Here is a 22935-nt window from a genome sequence, read left to right as displayed (position 1 = left end):
CGACTAAAACCATCTCGGGCAACCAACAGCCTAACGATCGAACAATTGACTAATTGGGGTCAGCCCTAAATTATTTAAATTGACTGATTTTCTTATATGAACTGTACCTCAATAAAAATGTTTGAAATTGTTGCAGGTTGTGTTTATATTTTTGTTCAGTATATCATAATTTACTACCATTAACAAAAAAAATGTAGACAGCTGATGCAAGCACACATTTCTTACATTTACCCTTTTCAGTTTCTCCAGAGTGATTTTATAGGTCGTTAAGCCATGCTAAACTGCTTCCACATGAAATGTCTCAAATGTTTAAATTGTAAACAAGATAAGTAATGTATTTTGTAAGTCACAGAGCATAAAGGCGAAGACCAAGAAGGGGGAATCACTTTCCTTAAACGTATTCCAAATGGAAAGAAAATAGCCTTTATTCATGTGTACGCTCAATTCATATGATCCTACATTTCTCGATTCTCTGAACAGCATTTTGTTAAAATTAACTGAATTCCATCTGGTTATTTGGACAGACATGAATGCCATTTTTGACATGGGAGAAATCTAATAAGAGCAACAACAATCCACAGGCAACCAAGGCTCTCCAGCATATACTCTGATTACAACCTCATTGATGCCTGACGAGCACATAATCCTAAAGCAAAAAGAGTACACTTTCTCCTCAAACAGGCATACATCATTCTCATGAATCGATTTCATACTATTATCTACACCTGTATTTAATTTAATTGAGAAAATAGAAATTCAACATATGAGTATGTCAGACCACCACGCTGACTACTGCCAACTTCAGAATCTCAAAAGAGACACAAGATGGCGTTTCAACGTTTCATTACTACAAAATCCTGATTTCTGTCATCAATTTGAAATTCAATTCAATTCATTCATAAAGATCAACAAAAATTTCAGTCGATGACCCCCGGATTCTATGGAATGCCACCAAAGGTTTTATTAAAAATAAGGCAATTGCATTTGGCGCGAATACATTTACATTTTAGTCATTTAGCAGACGCTCTTATCCAGAGCGACTTACAGTAGTGAATGCGTACATTGCATACTTTTCCCCCCCGTACTGGTCCCCCGTGGGAATCAAACCCACAACCCTGGCGTTGCAAACACCATGCTCTACCAACTGAGCCACACGGGACCACAATTAACATTTACAAATCTGATTTATTCTGTAACTGTTTTGAGCGTTCTCCACAAACTCTCTTTAGACCAGGTAGCCATTTTTCCAAAGTCAAGACAGAACTTAACTTATTAATTAGACAGAGCAGAATTTGCCATCCATAGAGTAAGACTTAACCATTATTTCCATGGTAATTGTGGCCAACAAGCTAAGTAGTAATGATCAATTGGCTGATATTAGCAACTATTGAATCTGAAAGACGGTAATTACTATCAGAACACAAATTAATTAAAGATTCTCTCGCTTCTATAAAGACCTGTACACCTCTGATTGCTCCCTAACGCATCGAAGATCATAGATGAAGCTGAATTGATCTCAAGCTATAAAATGAATCTGATCAAAATCAGGAGGACTCTACTTATGGAATCCCAATAGTTCCCATTTAAAATATTTGGGAGTAGAAGGCTCCCCTTCTGGCTATTGGGATAAAATTCATATTGCGGTACAAATAGGGAAAGACGTAGGACTATCCGTGCCAAGCTTTCAATTGTATCTCCAGGCACTAGCAATTCGCCACATCCTAAATTGGTTAAGACAAGATTCTTCTGCCCCCCGGCTGAGTATATAGAGAAATATGATGTCTGCTATCGCCCTGGAAGAGGTAGTCTTCACTGATACTGTATATCCCTTAAACAATGTAAACTACACTTTGGTCCCATTATTGCTCACACAATTCCTATTTGGCGCAAAATTTAAAAAACAATGTAACTGGGAATCAAAATGGCATTCCCATACTCCAACATTTCACAATGCCTTGCGATCTGGAGGACGGCCTTTTGCGTCAGCCCAAATGTGGAATCCGTACCCTTATCGATATCATGAACAGTAATGATTTGAGAACATTCCAAATTTTGAAAGATACATTCACATTACCGGGCAATTCCTTTTTTGTACATTTACAACTTAGGTCAGTTATGCTGGCCTATGGAGTCCCTTGGGAAACCCAACTACTGAAAATTCCAATGATGGGATTCATAAATAAATGATCTGGGCTCCAAAAGGACTACTCTCTATAATACACCGAGTATACAAACCATTAAGAACACGGCTCTTTCCATGACAGACTGACCATGTGAAAGAGCAGGTGTTCCTAATGTTTTGTACACAGTGTATTAATTAATGGCGCAATGAAGTCATATATTCATCTATGCTGGTTATAGTAATTAAGTATAAGGCCCAGTGCAGTCAAAGTTCAGATTTTCCTGTGTTCTGTATCATTTTTGTATAACCGCTGAAAAGAACACTGTAAAAGTGTGAAACAAATGTGATCAGTGTTATTTCCCGATAGTTGCTGGCTGAAAAATACAACCCAGGACCTTCTATTCAGCAGGTTTTGTATGGGTTGTGGCTCGCCTCGTGTTTTGGCTCGTCTCATCGAGGCGAAATAAGTTATTAGACCAATAATAAAGAGAGACTTCCAAACCTCTGCAAATAACAGTTCGTTTTCAAGTTACATATCCCTCCCATTAGGCCTCTCTGCTTCCTTCCACAATCGTAACTGTGATTAGTGCACCGCTCTGGTTCCCTTCCCCGCTCCACTCCCAGACAGTCCTAGCAAAATGCTTGCATGAGAAATAGTTGCGCTAAAAAGCTATTTTTATTTTTTTTAAAATGTTAACGTAAAACTGCTTAACTTAGTTGTTACCCAGAAATGATTTGATATTGAGCCAAATACAGCTGCACTTGGCCTACCTGCAGTGAAATGCATGCCAAGGCTCAAGCAAGGCTACTTAACAGTGAAATATATATTTAAATATTAGTTTCCTTACCTTGAAAGCAGCCTAATTTCCTGGCCAAATCTCCCATTTTTTGTTTTGTTTAAACCAAGTAATTGGAAAGCAATTGAGCAACACAATCCATTTAAGAGATCATTTGGGCATTACATTTAAAACATGCTAAACAAGGGTGATTGACTTACATTCGTTTTTGCTCTGAAAATGCAAATTTTACCATTTGTTCGCAGTGGTAGTTTAACAAAACCGAATAGTGGATTGCAGTTACTTCTTGTCCATAGACTGCGTCGAAGGTAAGAAAACAAATATCAAAATATGTCACTTTGCTGAACTCTCTATTTAATGTCACTTTGCTGAACTCTCTATTTAATGTCATAGGTCATTGTTATTTTTCCTTACACATTTAACATATGTTTGGATGTTTCATCTTCAATATGTACATTTGCATGCTGCTCTAGTAATCTCAACAATCCACAATATAATTATTTACAAAATAAAAGTGTATTTTGAGCCTCTGAGTACATTCTACAGAAAAGTGATTGAGGGGGGGAGACATTCTTCTCGCTGTGAAAGGAGATTAAGTCTTTCGGCAGATTACAGACAGGCTCACTTTAGTCTCTCCAAAGCCTGTGGATAATACTTGAGGAAGATTCTGCTGACTATGTCGTAGGTGTCACCCTGTGGTTTGGAGGGGTACTTCCGCTTGTTGAAAACAAAGCCCTTCTCCACCTGGAAGACGGCCTGGTTGAAAGCGTCTTGCCTGAAGGGTCGGCCTCTCTCCAGGCACTCCACCAGGGTGTTGACAAACAGGCTCCATCGCTGGGAATAGTAGTCTTCCATCAGGCCACCCCACTCCTTGCTGGCATAGTCCAGAATGTTGCCCTCGGGCCCCCACAGGGTGATCTGGTTCCGGGCGTTCATGTCGTACAGCCGCGCCTCTGCCTCATCCAGGGCCAGGGAGTGTGCCCGCTCCAGCCACGTCCCCAGCAGGAAGTGGCCGTCGCTGGACAGCAGGCGCTCCAGCTCGGGGAGGAGGTCATACACCAGCACGCCCCCCGCCGTCAGGAGTTCCGGAAGCTTCTGGGCCTGGAAGGCATCCCGGATCTCGCGGTAGTAGTCGGTGGTGAGAAGCTGCAGAACCTCTCGGGTGACGTCCACCAGGTCGTATCGGAACGTCTCTTGGGCCATGAGAGGCCAGGCCGCCTGGTACAACAGCCTCCAGGCCTCGTACAGGTCAGCCCGCTGGTACCACACCTCTGTGGTCTTGTGCAGCGAGGGCCGGTGCACCAGTGGACTATGGTTGTGGTTCTTGTAGTGGGGCACGGTGCAGTTGTAAATGCTACCAAAAAGCAGTCTCCAGGCGGCCGTAAGGTTCTCGTGGGTGCTGCCGTAGCGGCGAACCGCATACAGCGACACCCACTTGGCCAGGTTGACTGGCTCTTTGCGCCATGCCAACTCGCTCATCAGCTCGTACACCACAGGGTTCTGCTCGATGCCCTCCGGTGCTAGCCCGAGCCCAACCAGGGTGGAGTTAGGGAAGGCGAGCGCGTCGAACGGCCCTGAGTTGATGCTCTCCACCGTGCCAAAGAGCCCGCTGTTGCCGCCAAAGTTGTGAAGCATGCACCATATGAAGGGCTGGCCGTAGAAAGACTTGGTTAAGGAGAAAGCCGGCGTGGACTCTGCAAACAAGTCCAGCACGATCATCCGACCGATGGGCACTCCGTGCAGAAGGGCCTGAATCTGTGCAGGCTTCCAGAATGCTGTGTCAAACACAAAGAGCCAGCCCTGCATCAGCCAAATGGCCCGGTGATCCACTGGAGACAAAAAAAAGATTTTGGGGTGAGAGAGAAGAAAGGCAGAGCTCTTGATATGGCTAAGAGTATGGGCAAGGGGTACAACCCCCCCACAGGTGGCACTATGGCAGGGCACCCTGGGGTTATGAAAGTAGGATAATTACAGTAATTATGACCCAATGTATACTGCCATTTTAACATCCGCTCACTGTTGTGGCCGGAATTCCCGGAAGAAAAACTACTTAACACATTAGAGGGCAACAAAGCTAGTGTCAGCTAATTAACAGACAGCGGGTTTTTCTGCGTCGTTCGGCATGCACGTCTCACCAGAGGTCATGGTGTCGAAGACTGCGCGGCTGACCGCGGACAAGTAGGTGGGGTCCGAGGAGGTCGGCGTCATCTCGTTGAAGGTGTCTGTGTTGTAGATGTGGTCTGTGCCAAATTGCTTGACCAGCTGGGACAGGAACAGGGAGCCGATCGAACGGAACAGAGGGTCACGGGGGTCCAGGGTATATGCGCAGGAGTAGCTGCAGTTGAAATGGCTCCAGGGCGCCAGTTTAGTCACGTTGGCTTTCGGAAAGAGCCTGGAAAATGGAACAAACAAGGACTGAACAATCCAGGAAAACATTGTTTCCGAGCACATTGATCTTAACTGATTCAAATATTTATTTTGTATTCCAACAACAAAAAATATAGAACAGAAGCCATGGATTGATGAAACGGTTTTGAATCAGCAGTCATACCTGGCGATGCCCTGAGGCACAATCCCAGAGAAAGCCGGCAAGACAGGCAGCATTCCAAAGGACCTCATTCGGTCTAAAATCTTGAACTGAAGTGCAGAAGAAATATACAACATATATATCATTATTATTCCAAATGCAGGGGGGAACCAATGTGTGAGTGGAGACCAATCAAAATGTTAGTACTTGAAGATAGAGCTGCTTCACATGCCAGGACTGTGGTAGGGGTCCGCCCCACTGGAACAGGTTCCCCATACGGTTCCAGGCTAGGAAGGCGGGGCCAGTGAAGAAGTGGTCAATTTCAGTCTGGTTCAGCCCCAGTGAGAGGTACACCTAATCCATCACAAACAGCTAGATGTCAGAGTTGTTCTAAAATACAATACAGTTTTAAGACAAAATGTGTTTAAATAGGAAAAACTCAGCAAAAAATTACTTTGCACTTTTATCTGGCATTACCCCCACCTATTAGTAGGAAATGAGTTGTAATATGCATTCCAGTTTGCTCCACCACAGCACACACACACTGTGGGATCTCGTTACCTCTTGCCACAAGGCCTCTTGTCCAGTAAATGCCAACGGCAGATTGATGCCATTCAGTGCCATCCAGTCGATCTCTCTCTGCCATCGTGGCCAGTCCCACCACACTGTGGAGTAGCTCTGAGTGCATACGTTCTGATAGTACCTGAATCTAGAAACAAGAGAAAGGCATTACCAGGGAGCTACACTGGGACGTCGGGAAAACATTGGTGTTTAGTTGCTACACTGGACACAACGTTTTGCCAGCGTCAGCAGAGCGCGAGCCACTTTATCATGTCTAATTATTGAAAAGTGAATGTTGCTTACGTCCAGCTTTCATTGAAATGAATAGGAGCATCTCAAGCTTGACAAATGTTGTGTCCAGTGTAACAGGCCTGATTGATGTAGTAACAGAGGTCTACAACAGGTTGATCGCAAGCTACCAGAAGCCAAACAATTCTTAAAGGCGATAAATGTTTTACTTGTTCGCGCAAACTGTCATAAACAAATCTCACAAATATCAGATACTTTAAGCTCCTGGCTACTATCTAATCAAAGCCACATTGACATTATCCCACCTGTGTGTAGCCAGCAATTGGCTTAAAAAGCCAAACGTACCCCAATCTGGAAATTAATTTCCAGAAATATTGCCAACGTCAAGGTCAAAGTGGAATGAATCACGTCGCGCACACTCTGAACAAGGAGGAAAAAGTAACTGTGTAAGCCGGATAGCTAGTGTAGCTATTACAGATGGGCTAATGACTAAATAAAAATCCAAAACGCATCCTTACCTGCTTAAATAATGAGTTCAGAGGCTAAATCACACCTAAAAAAAAAACTAATTAAAAAGGTAATGCTAAAGGAAAATTTCACCGCTGTTCTTTCACATATGATAATAAACATTAATGGCCAATGTGTCAAATAATTTCCTCACTACACACAAATGCAAGCATTTCTGCATCTCACCGCTAGAAACAGGTAATCTACTTTTCCTGGTTGTAAGCAAACCCCAATATCCAGAATTCACAGCGATTTCAGAACGTAGTACCACCCCTGCCAAGGTGGATCCAGTTGAGAATGGGTGTCAAAAGTTAGCTAACGTTATTCACTGGAGAAACCACTCGTTCATAGAACATCAGCTTGCGAATAACTAAACTCAGCAAAAAAAGAAACGTCCCTTTTTCAGGACCCTGTCTTTCAAAGATAACTTCTAAAAATCCTTCATTGTAAAGGGTTTAAACACTGTTTCCATGCTTGTTCAATGAACCATAAACAATTAATAAACAGGCACCTGTGGAACGGTCGTTAAAACACTAACAGCTTACAGACGGTGGGCAATTAAGGTCACAGTTATGAAAACATAGGACACTAAAAAGAGGCCTTTCTACTGACTCTGAAAAACACCAAAAGAAAGATGCCAAGGATCCTTGCTCATCTGCGTGAACGTGCCTTAGGCATGCTGCAAGGAGGCATGAGGACTGCAGATGTGGCCAGGGCAATCAATTGCAATGTCCGTACTGTGAGATGCCCAAGACAGCGCTACAGGGAGACAGGACGGACAGCTGATCGTCCTCGCTGTGGCAGACCACGTGTAGCACCTGCACAGGATCGTTACATCCTAACATCACACCTGCGGGACAGGCACAGGATGGTAACAACAACTGCCCGAGTTACACCAGGAACGCACAATCCCTCCATCAGTGCTCAGACTGTCCACAATAGGCTGAGAGAGGCTGGACTGAGGGCTTACAGGTCTGTTCTGTTGTAAGGCAGGTCCATACCAGACATCACCGACAACAACTGCTCTTCACTGACGAGTCACGGTTTTGTCTCACCAGGGGTGATGGTCGGATTCGCGTTTATCGTCGAAGGAATAAGCATTACACCGAGGCCTGTACACTGGAGCGGGATCGATTTGGAGGTGGAGGGTCCGTCATGGTCTGGGGCGGTGTGTTACAGCATCATCGGACTGAGCTTGTTATCATTGCAAGCAATCTCAACACTGTGCATTACAGGGAAGACGACATCCTCCCACATGTGGTACCCTTCCTGCAGGCTCATCCTGACATGACCCTCCGGCATCGCAATGCCACCAGCCATACTGCTCGTTCTGTGCGTAATTTCCTGCAAGACAGGAATGTCAGTGTTCTGCCATGGCCAGCGAAGAGCCCGGATCTCAATCCCATTGAGCACGTCTGGGACATGTTGGATCGGAGGGTGGGGGCTAGGGCCATTCCCCCCAGAAATGTCAGGGAACTTGCAGGTGCCTTGGTGGAAGAGTGGGGTAACATCTCACAGCAAGAACCGGCAAATCTGGTGCAGTCCATGAGGAGGAGATGCACTGCAGTACTTAATGCAGCTGGTGGCCACACCAGATATTGACTTTTCCTTTCGATTTTAACCCCCCCTTTGTTCAGGGACACATTATTCCATTTCCACATTATTCCATTACAAGCAAGCACAGGCTGCTGGGTTAACATTTCATTGGTTACCTTACTAAGAAGTCGAGCAGAGGTAACGTAGTGTTTATCTAAACCAAAATCTAGCTAGCTTTCATAATTTGATGGCTAAACATTACGAAGCAAATCAATGTAATTAGCCAGCTGCTATCTGGCAATGTGATTTGTAACTTTGCAAGCAAATGTTAGCTATGTTAAGTTACGTTAGCTACTGGACCACATCTACCTGTTAGCTAGCCAACTAACTACTGCAGATGCTAACTTGACTGGCCTGTATGTTCGATTAACATCTGCAGAGATATGAACCGATCCCATTAACATCTGCAGAGATATGAACCGATCCCATTAACATCTGCAGTGACGTCAACATCAAACTCAGCACCAGGAACTAGGGCAAATCACCTTTGCTAAATCTTTCCATGACTCCGTGATGAGCAAATAAATAGTGTATTCAGAAAGTATTCAGACCCCTTGATTTGTTCCACATTTACTTACGTTACAGCCTTATTCTAAAATGGATTTGATAAAAAAATATATATCCTCAATCTACACACAATACCCCATAATGACAAAATGAAAAACCGGTTTAGACATTTTTCCAAATACATAAAAAAAAGTTAAACAAATACCTTATAAGCATTCAGATCCTTTGCTATGAGACTCGAAATTGAGCTCAGGTGCATCCTTTTTCCATTGATCATCCTTGAGATGTTTATACAACTTGATTGGGGTCCACTTGTAGTAAATTCAATTGATTGGACATGATTACAAAAACATTTCTGCAGCATTGAAGGTCCCCAAAAACACAGTGGCTTCCATCATTCTTAAATGGAAGCTTGGAACCACCAAGACTCTTCCTAGAGCTGGCTGCCCGGCCAAATTGAGCAATCGAGGGAGAAGGGTCTTGGTCAGGGATCAAGTACCGGATGGTCACTGACAGAGCTCCTCTGTGGAGATGGTTGTACTCATGGAAGGTTCTCCCATCTCTGCAGCACTCCACCAATCAGGCCTTTATGGTAGTGGCCATACGGAAGCCACTCCTCGGTAAAAGGCACATGACAGCCGGCTTGGAGTTTGCCAAAAGGCACTTAAAGGACTGACAAGATTCTCTGGTCTGATGAAACCAAGATTGAACTCTTTGGCCTGAATGCCAAGTGTCACGTCTGGAGGAAACCTGGCACCATCCCTACGGTGAAGCATGGTGGCAGCATCATGCTGTGGAGATGTTTTTCAGCGGCAGGGACTGGGAGACTAGTCAGGATCGAGGGAAAGATGAACAGAGCAAAGTACAGAGAGATCCTTGATGAAAACCTGCTCCAGAGCGCTCAGGACCGCCGACTGGGGCAAAGGTTCACCATCCAACAGGACAATGACCCTAAGCACACAGCCAAGACAACGCAGGAGTGGCTTCAGGACAAGTCTCTGAATGTCCTTGAGCGGCCCAGTCAGCCCGGACTTGAACCCGATCGAACATCTCTGGAGAGACCTGTAAATAGCTGTGTAGCAACGCTCCCCATCCAACCTGACCGAGCTTGAGAGGATATTCAGAGAAGAAAATGGGAGAAACTCCCCAAATACAGGTGTGCCAAGCTTGTAGTGTCATACCCAAGAAGACTCGCTGCCAAAGGTGCTCCATCAAAATACAGAGTAAAGGGTCTGAATACTTATGCATTTCATTTTTAAACATTTAAAAAAATCTGTTTTTGCTTTGTCATTATGGGGTATTGTGTGTAGATTGATGAGGGGGAAAAAAACTATAATTAATTTTAGAATAAGGCTGTAACATAATAAAATGTGAAAAAGTGAAGGGGTCTGAATACTTTCCGAATGCACTGTGTACTGGTACTAGGCATAAACATGGTCTGTGTCTCATGGTAATAGTTGGTGTGTTATAAGTAGGCTACAACGTCTACTGTAGTTCTCTGTATTGTAGATGCTTAGTTGATTGTTTATACGAAGCTTGAAGTCTAAATTGGAGAAAATTAGTAAGGAGGAGATACTGTGGGTGACCGACTGGTGCCTGTTAAGTGTGGGTATTGTGTGTGAAGGTTAGTATGCATGATCTATTGACACGAGTGGGGTTGGTGGGTGGATATAGTACTTTTGAGTGCGTACTGATGGGGACAAAGTAATAAAATGTTGGCTAATCACTAACTAGTGTATGTTCTACAGACTAATCCTGCTGCTGACCTTGACACCAGCGTTTGTCATACAGATCCTGTTGATTCATTGGATGAAATCTTTCAGCCAGGTTCAAGCTCAACAATTGACTTAAACTTCACTGTTAATGTTGTGTCATGGGAAAAACTGCTCCATGCTTGCCATGGACTTTACAATCCAACCACTGTTTACATGATGACATAGCTGGGGTTAGCTGATGTGCGACTAATGCACTATGGATAATTGAAGGGCACAGCGCTCACAATAAACAAGGATAACTCAATTGTAACAATGCTCTGTTCTCACCCCCCCGATTTTCACTGTGCCATAAAGCAGCGAAAGAGAGCCCAGAACACTGAACTGGTCATATGCAAATGCTGACACTCCGAGAGAGACTAAGCACATATTTCACATGCAGGGTCAAACATAATGTGTGATATTTTTCTTTCCACATTCACCGCACATTCACCGCTATTGTCTGACGATTTAATGAACGAGCATAGATTGTAATGAGACTATGTACAGTGGCTTGCGAAAGTATTCAGCCTCTTGGCATTTTTCCTATTTTGTTGCCTTACAACCTGGAATTAAAGTTTATTTTTTGAGGGGTTTCTATCATTTGATTTACACAACATTCCTACCACATTGAGGATGCAAAATATTTTCTACTGTGAAGCAAACGAGAAATAAGACAAAAACACAGAAAACTTGAGGGTGCATAACTATTCACCCCCCCAAAGTCAATACTTTGTAGAGCCACCTTTTGCAGCAATTACAGCTGCAAGTCTCTTGGGGTATGTCTCTATAAGCGTGGCACATCTAGCCACTGGGATTTTTGCCCATTCAAGGCAAAACTGCTCCAGCTCCTTCAAGTTGGATGGGTTCTGTTGGTGTACAGCAATCTTCAAGTCATATCACAGATTCTCAATTGGCTTGAGGTCTGGGCTTTGACTAGGCCATTCCAAGACATTTAAAATGTTTCCCCTTAAACCACTCAAGTGTTGCTTTAGCAGTATGCTTAGGGTCATTGTCCTGCTGGAAGGTGAACCTCCGTCCCAGTCTCAAATCTCTGGAAGACAAACAGGTTACCCACAAGAATTTCCCTGTTTTTACAGCCATCCATCATTCCTTAAATTCTGACCAGTTTCCCAGTCCCTGCCAATGAAAAACATCCCCACAGCAAGATGCTGCCACCACCATGCTTCACTGTGGGGATGATCATCTCGGGGTAATGGGCGGTGCTGGGTTTGCGCCAGACATAGCGTTTTCCTTGATGGCCAAAAAGCTCAATTTTAGTCTCATCTGACCAGAGCACCTTCTTCCATATGTTTGGGGAGTCTCCCACATGCCTTTTGGCAAACACCAAACGCGTTTGCTTATTATTTATTTTTCTTTAACCTGTCTGGGCTAGGGGGCAGTATTTTCACGGCCGGATGAAAAACGTACCCAATTTAAACAGGTTACTACTCTGGCCCAGAAACTAGAATATGCATATTATTAGTAGATTCGGATAGAAAACACTCTGAAGTTTCTAGAACTGTGTGAATGGTGTCTGTGAGTATAACAGAACTCATATGGCAGGCAAAAACCTGAGAAAAAGTCAACCAGGAAGTGGAGGATCTGAGAATTGTAGTTCTTTCTAGTCCCTTTCGAAACTACAGTATCCGTGGGGTTACATTGCACTTCCTAAGGCTTCCATTGGCTGTCTAAAGCCTTCAGAAAGTGGTTTGAGCATTCTGCTGTCACTGGGCAGATAATAGGAGCTCAGTTTCTGAGTGGACTGCCTGGCAACAAAGGGATTGGATATGCTCGTTCACGCGAGCACGCTGTTCCTTCTTTTTCTCCTTGAATGAATACGCTATTGTCCGGTTGGAATATTATCACAATTTTACATAAAAAATACCATAAAGATTGATTTTAACCTGTTAGGGCTAGGGGGCAGTATTGACACGGCCGGATAAAAAACGTACCCGATTTAATCTGGTTACTACTCCTGCCCAGTAACTAGAATATGCATATAATTATTGGCTTTGGATAGAAAACACCCTAAAGTTTCTAAAACTGTTTGAATGGTGTCTGTGAGTATAACAGAACTCAAATGGCAGGCCAAAACCTGAGAAGATTCTGAACAGGAAGTGGCCTGTCTGACAAGTTGTGTTTCATCTTGGCTCTTTTTATTGAAGACTGAGGATCTTTGCTGTAACGTGACACTTCCTACGGCTCCCATAGGCTCTCAGAGCCCGGGAAAAAGCTGAATGATATCGAGGCAGCCCCAGGCTGAAACACATTATCGCGTTTGGATAGTGGCTGGTCAGAGTACTCTGAGAATCCGGCGCGTGCACGAGGGCACGAGATGTTTTTATTTTCTCTCTCTTTGTACGTATACACGCTTTCCCGGTCGGAATATTATCGCTTTTTTATGAGAAAAATTGCATAAAAATTGATTTTAAACAGCGGTTGACATGCTTCGAAGTACGGTAATGGAATATTTCGATTTTTTTTGTCACGAAATGCGCCATGCTCGTCACCCTTATTTACCCTTTCGGATAGTGTCTTGAACGCACGAACAAAACGCCGCTATTTGGATATAACAATGGATTATTTGGGACCAAACCAACATTTGTTATTGAATTAGAAGTCCTGGGAGTGCATTCTGACGAAGAACAGCAAAGGTAATAACATTTTTCTTATAGTAAATCTGACTTTGGTGAGGGCTAAACTTGCTGGGTGTCTAAATAGCTAGCCCTGTGATGCCGGGCTATCTACTGAGAATATTGCAAAATGTGCTTTCACCGAAAAGCTATTTTAAAATCGGACATAGAGTGCATAGAGGAGTTCTGTATCTATAATTCTTAAAATAATTGTTATGTTTTTTGTGAACGTTTATCGTGAGTAATTTAGTAAATTCACCGGCAGTGTTCGGTCGGAATGCTAGTCACATGCTAATGTAAAAAGCTGGTTTTTGATATAAATATGAACTTGATTGAACAAAACATGCATGTATTGTATAACATAATGTCCTAGGGTTGTCATCTGATGAAGATCATCAAAGGTTAGTGCTGCATTTAGCTGTGGTTTGGGTTTATGTGACATTATATGCTAGCTTGAAAAATGGGTGTCTGATTATTTCTGGCTGGGTACTCTGCTGACATAATCTAATGTTTTGCTTTCGTTGTAAAGCCTTTTTGAAATCGGACAGTGTGGTTAGATTAACGAGAGTCTTGTCTTTAAAATGGTGTAAAATAGTCATATGTTTGAAAAATTGAAGTTTTTGCATTTGAGGTTTTTGAATAACGCGCCACGGGATTACACTGGCTGTTGAGTAGGTGGGACGCAAGCGTCCCACCTAGCCCATAGAGGTTAAACAGCGTTTGACATGATTCTAAGTACGGTAATGGAACATTGACTTTTTGTCTCCGGTTCCACGCTCACGCGTTATGCCTTTGGATAAGTGATCTGTACGCACGAACAAAATGGAGGTATTTGGACATAAATATGGATTATTTGGAACAAAAACAACATTTCTTGTGGAAGTAGCAGTCCTGGGAGTGCATTCTGACGAAGATCAGCAAAGATAAGAGAATATTTCTAATACTAATTCTGAGTTTAGGTTGCCCCGAACTTGGCGGGTGTCTGTATAGCTCACCGTGATGGCTGAGCTATGTACTCAGAATATTGAAAAATGTGCTTTCTCCGTAAAGCTATTTTAAAATCTGACACAGCGGTTGCATCCAGGGGTAGTGTATCTATAATTCTTTAAATAATTGTTATATATTTTGTCAACGTTTATGATGAGTATTTTTGTCAATTGATGTGCACATTCACCGGGAGTTTTGGTGGGAATACATTTTCTGAACATCACGCGCCAATGTAAAAATGCTGTTTTTGGATATAAATATGAACTTCATTGAACAAAACATACATGTATTGTGTAACATAATGTCCTAGGAGTGTCATCTGATGAAGATCGTCAAAGGTTATTGCTTCATTTAGCTGCGTTTTGGGTTTTATTGACACATGTCCTTGCTTGGAAAATGGCTGTGTGATTATTTGTCTATGTACTCTCCTAACATAATCTAATGTTTTGCTTTCGCTGTAAAGCCTTTTTGAAATCGGACAATGTGGTTACATCAAGGAGAAGTGTATCTTTAAAATGGTGTAAAATAGTTGTATGTTTGAGAAAGTTGAATTATGACATTTTGTTGTTTTTGAATTTGCCGCCCTGATATTTCACTGGCTGTGTCCCGCAAGTGGGACGCTAGCGTCCTACGTAGCCCATAGAAGTTAATGCGGAACTTTGCCAGTCAAGAGGAGGGATATGGTAAAGTGAATAGGACTTCGCCAGTCAGGAGGAGAGGGCTACAGCAGAGCTGCATTCTCCGCCTGTCAAAAGGGAATAGGAGAGAGAGAGACCCATGGTGCAGTCGGAATGCGCTACTGATCTTCTGACCAGTTCTACTACAGCCATCGCCATCTTGGGGGAGGCCTATGCAGCATTGAGTATAGGTAAGTTTCGCACTGCCAACCAGTGACAATTCTCCAATGTTCCAGGTTGCTGACGAAGTAAAGGGACAAAGGAAATACAGTATCATTTACATAGTTTATTAGTGGCTGAACATTACTGAAATAAGTGGTTTGAGTTAAAAGAAAAGACTGATGAATGTGACATTCTGGTGTAACTTATGTACATGTTGATCACTAAGTTTAAAGGGTGATGTTGAACTATTTGTGCTGAAAGGGAAGTCATTGATAATGTATTCAGGTGACCAGAAAGTATATTTTTCTTATTGAGAGAAAAGTGAAAAGACTATTCAGAAACAAAACGAACGTTGATGCCTAAAATTAAACTAAGCATTTTCTTTTTTGTGGAAAACTTGATAATTGAAAGTAAATATAAACAGTTTCATAAGTAGCATTGTGTTGATGTATAATACTTGCGCCGGAATCGGGGCGTCTCACCTATTCACCTAGCCCATAGAAGTTAAGCAATGGCTTTTTTTCTTGCCACTCTTCCGTAAAGCCCAGCTCTGTGGAGTGTACGGCTTAAAGTGGATGGGGCGGCAGGTAGCCTAGTGGTTAGAGCGTTGGGCCAGTAACCGAAAGGTTGCTAGATTGAATCCCCGATCTGACAAGAAAAAAAATCTGTTTTTCTGCCCCTGAACAAGGCAGTTAACCCACTGTTCCTAGGCCGTCATTGTAAATAAGAATTTGTTCTTAACTGACTGGCCTAGTTAAATAAAGTTAAAATATAAAATAAAACTGGTCCTATGGACAGATATTCCAATCTCCACTGTGGAGCTTTACAGCTCCTTCAGGGTTATCTTTGGTCTCTTTGTTGACTCTGATTAATTCCTTGCCTGGTCTGTGAGTTGTTGGGCGGCCCTCTCTTGGCAGGTCAGTACTTCTCCACAACTTTGTCCCTGACCTGTTTGGAGAGCTCCTTGGTCTTCATGGTGCCCTTGCTTAGTGGTGTTGCAGACTCTGGGGCCTTTCAGAACAGGTGTATATATACTGAGATCACGTGACAGATCATGTGACACTTAAATAAAGTCCACCTGTGTGCAATCTTTTGAAGGTAATTGGTTGCACCAGATCTTATTTAGGGGCTTCATAGCAAAGGGGTGAATACATATGTACGCACCACTTTTCCATTTTTTTTTAGAATGTTTTTAAACAAGTTATTGTTTCATTTCAGTTCACCAATTTTGACTATTTTGTGTATATCCATTACATGAAATCCAAATAAAAATCAATTTAAAATTACAGTTTGTAATGCAACAAAATAGGAAAAAAGCCATATTACAACCTGCTTTGTGATGTGTGCAAACAATGCAATTCTTTATTTCATCACAAAATCGGAGAGCAACATCTGTCCGGTGAAGTCCACAAACAAACAGTTACATGACCTACTACAGACTGGTCAAGCAAGTTAATGTTTGAGACATCCACTATTCCAACACCATTTCAACATCATCAAATCATCTATGCTTAGTCTAATACAGTCACAACTAAGATACCAGAAACGATAACATACGATACATCTGTCCATGGTACTGATTTCTCTGTGTGTGTTTTTTTTCTTTTTCGCTATATAGACACACCCTATGTGTTTTAATAAACTATATGTAGGATTTCTCATACAATGGCACTCAGTTTGGGTCTTTGCGTGTCAAATAGTGTTATTTGACGTGTCAAATAAGCTTGTTGACCAATCAGGACCTGAATATGACTGCACATCACATAAAAAAAATGTATGAATGCATTAAATTATGTAATTATTACACATTGATTACCTATCACTCGTATTTCATTGTCACAACGATTCATCAATACGTATGCTATGATGCTGGTAAAGTTGTCTCGCGCACCTACAGTGCTGGTCATAAAAAAAAGCTAGCTAGCTCATGGATGCAAACAATGTTCTTCCCCCGAAACATAGCAAAACGACAATCTGTTTCAGTAGCTATAGTTAGCTAGCTAACTATATAGCTAGGTGTCATGATCTAAAATAACCCTAATATATAAGACCGTTCTTATTTCATTAATGGTGGTTGGACCCATCTGTGAAGCTTGCCACAATAAGGATTGGCCACAATAGTGGACTATGCGGTTAGCCTTCAAAATAAAAGTATGTAACTGACAGCGATACAAATAGTAAAATTATGCCATAATTGAATAGAAAATGCTAAACGAGGTTGTTTAATCACACTGGATGTATTATACTTTAGAATTGCATTGGGGGCATACTTAACTGTACAGCCTTACCTATGGATTGTGGATCAATGACATGGTTATCAGTCTACTCAGTGACACCCAGAGAACATCAGCATCGTAGCTCTTATTGCGGGACTCTGAAACAACTGAATTGAGCCACAATTGGTTACAATTCCACCAATTGTAACCTTCTGCATCACTTTCAAAGAGTTACTTATTTTTTGAAGGCAAACCGCAAATTCCACTTTGTGCCTAATCCTTATTGTGGCTAGCTTCACAACACTTAACCCGGTTGAACCTCACTAGCCAGATGAAGCTAACTGGCTGCTTATAACGTTAGCTTTGGGCAACAGGGTTAAGTAGCTGGCTAGCTATTCATTTTCATGAACTGAAGTTCAATAGGTGAAAAACAAGTGGCTACCTAGCTAATACTTATACAAGGATTCCTAAATCATTGCTAAGAATAATGAAAATGACTGCAATTTCTACTGGTCATTGTTTTCAGGCTGGTTGTATTGGTGCTAGCTAGGTACCAAGCTAAAGCTAGCTAACCCAGAAGTTGCGGTCAAACAAATAATGCTTAATTACCAACACGGTATTGTAAACATATCGTTTGTGGCCTGTGTTTGCAGAGTTTTTGTACAGCTTTGACAGTGCTACTGATAGTAGTGGTGGCGCTTGGATTGCACGTGCAAATTCAGAACACACAACATTCTATAATAGAACTGTTGACTCGTCAAATAGTGTTATTTGAAATGCATCTTTTTTCACACGCAAAGCCCCAAAATGGCGTTCCATAGTATGTCGTGAAGCGAATAGCAGTGACGCTATTACTGTGTAACTCCGGTAGGGCAACATGTGTACCGGTGCTCGAACAGTCGGTGAAAGCCAACATCACAACAGAGAACGGTTGATTGTCAAGGGCAATGAATGCCATTATCTTGGTGTTAATGGATTTCGCCTTTGAGTTGTCTCGCTGAAATTCTTACTCTTTCAAATGACTGCTCGACTTGTTGACTGCTCAATCCACACAGCAGACATTGTGGGCTAGGTTAGGAATGCTGTGTTGTCATTACGTCATGTATCTACGTTATATAGGTATGCACGTCAGCTTTGACATCAGTTTTGCACATCGGCGTTAATAGACATCGGGCCGATACCGATGTTGGTAGTTTTAGCAAATATCATCTGATTCCAATATGTTCACCGATATATCTTGCATCCCTAATAAGAAGTAATCAGTTAGGCCTATTTTATGACGTTTCCACCAGAGCAGAGAAACACATTTTTCCCCCCTTTCACGCCGAGTGGTTATCGAAAGAGAGCTGCTAATATTTTTTAAATAGGCTACGTTGAGGAACTATTGTCATTCACAATGGATGTAAAAACAGACTTTGTTTACTTGCTGTTTGAGGTGAATAAAAAGTTACTTTGAGAAGTTCCACAGCGGTGGTGAGTTAAGACAATCAGAAATTCTATCAGATCCCCACATGGGCACATTTATAGGCCTACATTTGCACGCAGGCCAGGTAGCCCAGGCCTACTTTTATGGATAATCAGGTGCGCGTCCTTACCCAACATTGACAGGAGCGCCACAAACAAAAAATGAATAAATTGACTCCAAAATAGAATGAAATAAACCAAAACTTGTTCCTCACAAGTGTAGCTTAGGTTGTGCGGTCCGCAAACAACGTTTCCACTTTGACAATGAGAACAGTAAAAGACTAATAGTAATATATTGAATGCATTAACAGAAATTACCGTAACCAAACAAACATTGTACATTAGAAATGATGGGAATTAACGGTAAATGTGATACTTGTGTGCCATCCCCGTGGCCTCCACAATCGATTAGTCCACTGAGACAGGCGTGAATCAGACAGGTGTCTCATATATCATAGAATCTATATATTTTAAACTGCTTGACTAAAAAAAGATCTTAGTCAACCAACAGCCTATCGACCAAACAATACTGAGACAGAGTATCTCAGATACTTTCTCCAGTGAGATACTGTACATTCAGCCTCTTGCGAATTGAAGGAAAATTAGGAAACAGACTAAAGACAAATTATTTTATTCATTGTCAATTTTTGGGGGGGACACCTGACTTCCCTTGGCATCCATGAATGAATACACGCCACTGCTCTCCGTACAGGAGGAGCGTGTCCCCATGCTTAACAATAGCAAGTCCCTCTCATGTACGTGCCTTTCTGATGGCCTCATGGCAGCCATATCCCACTTCTGACTCCAATGTAGCGAACGGCTACATTGCAATGCTTCTTGCGGGTCTCGAACCCGGCTCTCCCAAGCCATTGGCACAAGAATGTACTCTTAAAACCTCTTGCATTCGTGAGAATCGGCCTAGGGCTAAATTGAAATGTTTCTTACAGAAGAAATCTGGAAAACGTATGCATAACCAGGTAGCAATAAAAAGGGAAGAGTTTGGAAATGATGGGAACATTAAAGTAAAAAGGTGAGGACACAACAGTTCACCCGACGAGAGTGAATCCAAACATTACACTGTTCATTTTACATTTACTATACTTTGCTGTTTCTTATGTTTCCAAAAACTGTACCGTAAGCAATGTGTGTTCACCTTCAGACTGAGCTTCTGGGCTCTTAAAAGTCCCCCAGGAAGAAGATATCTTCATCAATAGGCACTAAAGATAGTTAGCGCCTATGAATTAGGTAACTTGCTCACTGCTCCAAAAAGGATCTCACTAGGAGATCGTAAGCCAAGTCAATGGCTCTAACTGTATAGCATTCTCATATTTGTGGTAGAACTGGATTTCCACATCTGAGCAGCTTTTTCAAGCTTCTAAACATAAATTGACAATACCAACCAGTCAATAGAAGACGGGCGCTATTTGGGATATTAGAATTTGTTAAACTCAAAACATTTGTGTAAGATGAAAATTATATTGATAATGCACAATATGCCATTGAGTTCTGCATACATTGTTATGTCCCGCTGCAACCTGGTCTCAAAGCATTTCACATGATTCTGTATGTAAATCCCAGACACTCCATTTAGTATGTAATCATTTGTGGATGTCCATCACCAATTTCATATGACATGTTGCGATTTACAATTCAAATTATATGTTACGAATTTTCTAAACATACAATATGTTATGATTTTGCAGAACGTACAATATGTTGAAACAAACATGAAATTATACGAATTCTAGCTAGCTGGCTAACGTTAGTTAAGGGTTAGGGTTATGTTTAGGAGTTAGGTTAAAGCATTAAGGTTGTGGTTAGGGTTAGCCAGAGGTGGACTCGAGTCACATGACTTGGACTCGAGTCAAACTCGAGTCACAAATATGATGACTTGCAACTCGACTGACTTTAACACCAAAATGAATTGCAACTTGCAAAACATGCAGGAAGAAAATTACAGATGGAGGGGTCTTTCTCATGGCTACCCATGTATTTCCATGGAAATATAACATTTATTTGGAAAGTAATAGATAGATATTTTTTAAAACATTCATGATGTGTAAAAAATATATATTTTACCTTTATTTAACTAAGCAAGTCAGTTAAGAACAAATTCTTATTTACAATGACGGCCTAGGAACAGTGGGTTAACTGCCTTGTTCAGGGGCAGAATGACAGATTTGTACCTTGTCAGCTCGGGGATTCAAACTTGAAACCTAATATACAAACTATTACGCTTGTTAAAAATATGAAATGGTATTTCATTTGGTGAAGAGCACATTATGACTTGTTTAGGACTCGAAACTCAAAGTTTTGGACTTGAGACTTGCCTGTCTTGACTTGAGTGCTAAGACTTGAGACTTACTTGTGACTTGTAAAACAATGACTTGGTCCCACCTCTGGGTTTAGCTAAAATGGTTAGGGTTATCTAACACGCTAAGTAGTTGCAAAGTAGCTAAAAAGTAATAAGTAGTGACTAATTAACAAAAAATATCTGTGATGAGTTTCAAACTTGCAACCTTTGGGTTAGTAACCATAACCTTAAGTAACCATACCAATCATAACATATCATATCATACTCTGATTCAGAAGGGTTGGGTTAAATGCGGAAGACACATTTCAGTTGAAGGCATTCAGTTGTACAACTGACTAGGTATCCCTAATTTGAGTGTCTCGTGTTTACTATGTTACGTCTAGTCTATGAGCCTAGGTTGCCCTATTTCATCCTGTGAGGACTGTTACATCTCCGCATAAAGTTTCGTTCACTTACCTGTGTTGGGTGCTGATGCGCAGTACGCCTGTGAGTTGCGGCAAAGGGCGAGGAATGTTAAGTTGATTACCTGACCACGATACGTGACAATTACAGAAGTATTTTAAGTAGTTGTAAATCCCAGAGGCGGCTGCCACCCCAGTGCTGCCTGTGGCTATGATTTTATTGTTTTTCGCCGACCGGAGCTCACACACTTCCAAATTGTCATTGGATAAAGTTCTGTTGACGGACACTATGAACTCACGAGATCTATTTCCAAGTAGACGTCTCAGAAGTTCCACTACAGCTCTTCCCTGAGTCTTGTCGTTGGCTTGCGGTTTTAAATGTGCGAGAGTCTGAAACTCGCAATGTGCTGATAAATTAGAGACTACTACGAGTAAAGCAATGCTATAAATACATTTAAATCTCATTTTGATCAAAGTCAACTTAAGCGAAAGACTCGTAAGCGTCCGTGTAATAAAATACGAGTTTGGTCAATTTTCAGACAAACAGGAAGTTTTCGTTTTGAGAAATGCTCTGTGCCAATCAGAGTGTGATTTGTTTGGAGCCAATCAAAGTATTAAACCAATCACAGTCGAGAGGTTGGTAAGGTAAATGGTAAAATCATGGGAAAAAAATTGTCACCTGATAAAGTCTGAGGAAGTTTTATTTTAGATTAATGTTAGATGTATTTGGGTATAGAAAGGCACAGGGAAATTCCTCAGCAAAACGTCACAAATTATGTTATTGCGTTTTCAAGGCTGGACCTACAGTAGGCCTATATGTAAAAAAAAATATATATCTATATATATAAGTTAGACGCGTTGTTTTATTTATTGTATATAAAAAACAACGCGAATCATATTGAGAGGACATTAAAAAAAACGGTCCTCTCAATATGATTCGCGTTCATCCGCCCATTCCAACCAATCAGGACGTTTACGCACTCCAGGGCCCGCCCCGACACTTCATTTTAATACGTGTTTACGTTCACTGTCTGGTTGTATTTACCCCATGCATGCTACCTCGTCCATTTAGTATTGTCTAGTCATTGCTACAAGAGTATTTATTGAGTGCAACTAGCATACTCATTATTAAGGGATATAGCAATAATTATATTGTTTACGTGCTACTTCTGTAATGTATAACCTATCTTGTGTCCCTGCACATGCGCATTTACTGATTGCCTCATAAGAGCTATAGCCAGGCCAGAGACGGCCATAAATCAATAGCCCAAGTCTTAGTTCTCTCTACCTCTCTGTTTAAATTGCTGATGTGTGAATATCCCTGTGTTAGCCTGTAAAATTATTGCATTCGTTGATATTCTTTTATCAGGGCATATGTTTACACATCCTGATATGTATTTATAGTTTGCATGTCTATTTTTGATTTGCATGCATGTACCTCTTAGTAACTTGTAAATGGAT

At 41.7% G+C, this 22935-nt stretch overlaps 1 protein-coding gene across 2 annotated transcripts; it reads right to left on the bottom strand.

The window, feature by feature from the left end:
* Positions 1–400: 400 nt before the first annotated feature.
* naglu (N-acetylglucosaminidase, alpha) lies at positions 401–22044 on the bottom strand. 2 transcript variants are annotated; one of them, XM_014158723.2, is made up of 7 exons: positions 21774–22044; positions 21530–21557; positions 6008–6155; positions 5654–5800; positions 5471–5556; positions 5055–5311; positions 401–4748 (listed from the first exon to the last, which is right to left on the bottom strand). In XM_014158723.2, the coding sequence occupies exons 1-7, from the start codon at positions 21937–21939 to the stop codon at positions 3541–3543; spliced, it is 2040 nt and encodes a 679-aa protein (XP_014014198.1). In that variant the 5' UTR covers positions 21940–22044; the 3' UTR covers positions 401–3540. The 2 variants fall into 2 exon arrangements, with proteins under 2 accessions (XP_014014198.1, XP_014014197.1); XM_014158722.2 differs by having other exon boundaries at positions 21530–22044.
* Positions 22045–22935: the final 891 nt, after the last annotated feature.

Source organism: Salmo salar, chromosome ssa19, assembly GCF_905237065.1.
Source record: "Salmo salar chromosome ssa19, Ssal_v3.1, whole genome shotgun sequence".
Classification (NCBI taxonomy): domain Eukaryota; kingdom Metazoa; phylum Chordata; class Actinopteri; order Salmoniformes; family Salmonidae; genus Salmo; species Salmo salar.
This window is presented reverse-complemented; position numbering and strand designations above follow the sequence as displayed.

Excerpts from the sequence above, each read along its gene's own strand:
- naglu (XM_014158722.2), bottom strand. The coding sequence starts at position 21,939 with ATGAGATTTAAATGTATTTATAGCATTGCTTTACTCGTAGTAGTCTCT. Across the intron at positions 5,801-6,007 it reads AAGAGGCCTTGTGGCAAGAG|GTGTACCTCTCACTGGGGCT; the intron begins GTAACGAGATCC and ends GTGATGGATTAG. Across the intron at positions 4,749-5,054 it reads CTTCGACACCATGACCTCTG|TGGATCACCGGGCCATTTGG; the intron begins GTGAGACGTGCA and ends TTTTGTCTCCAG.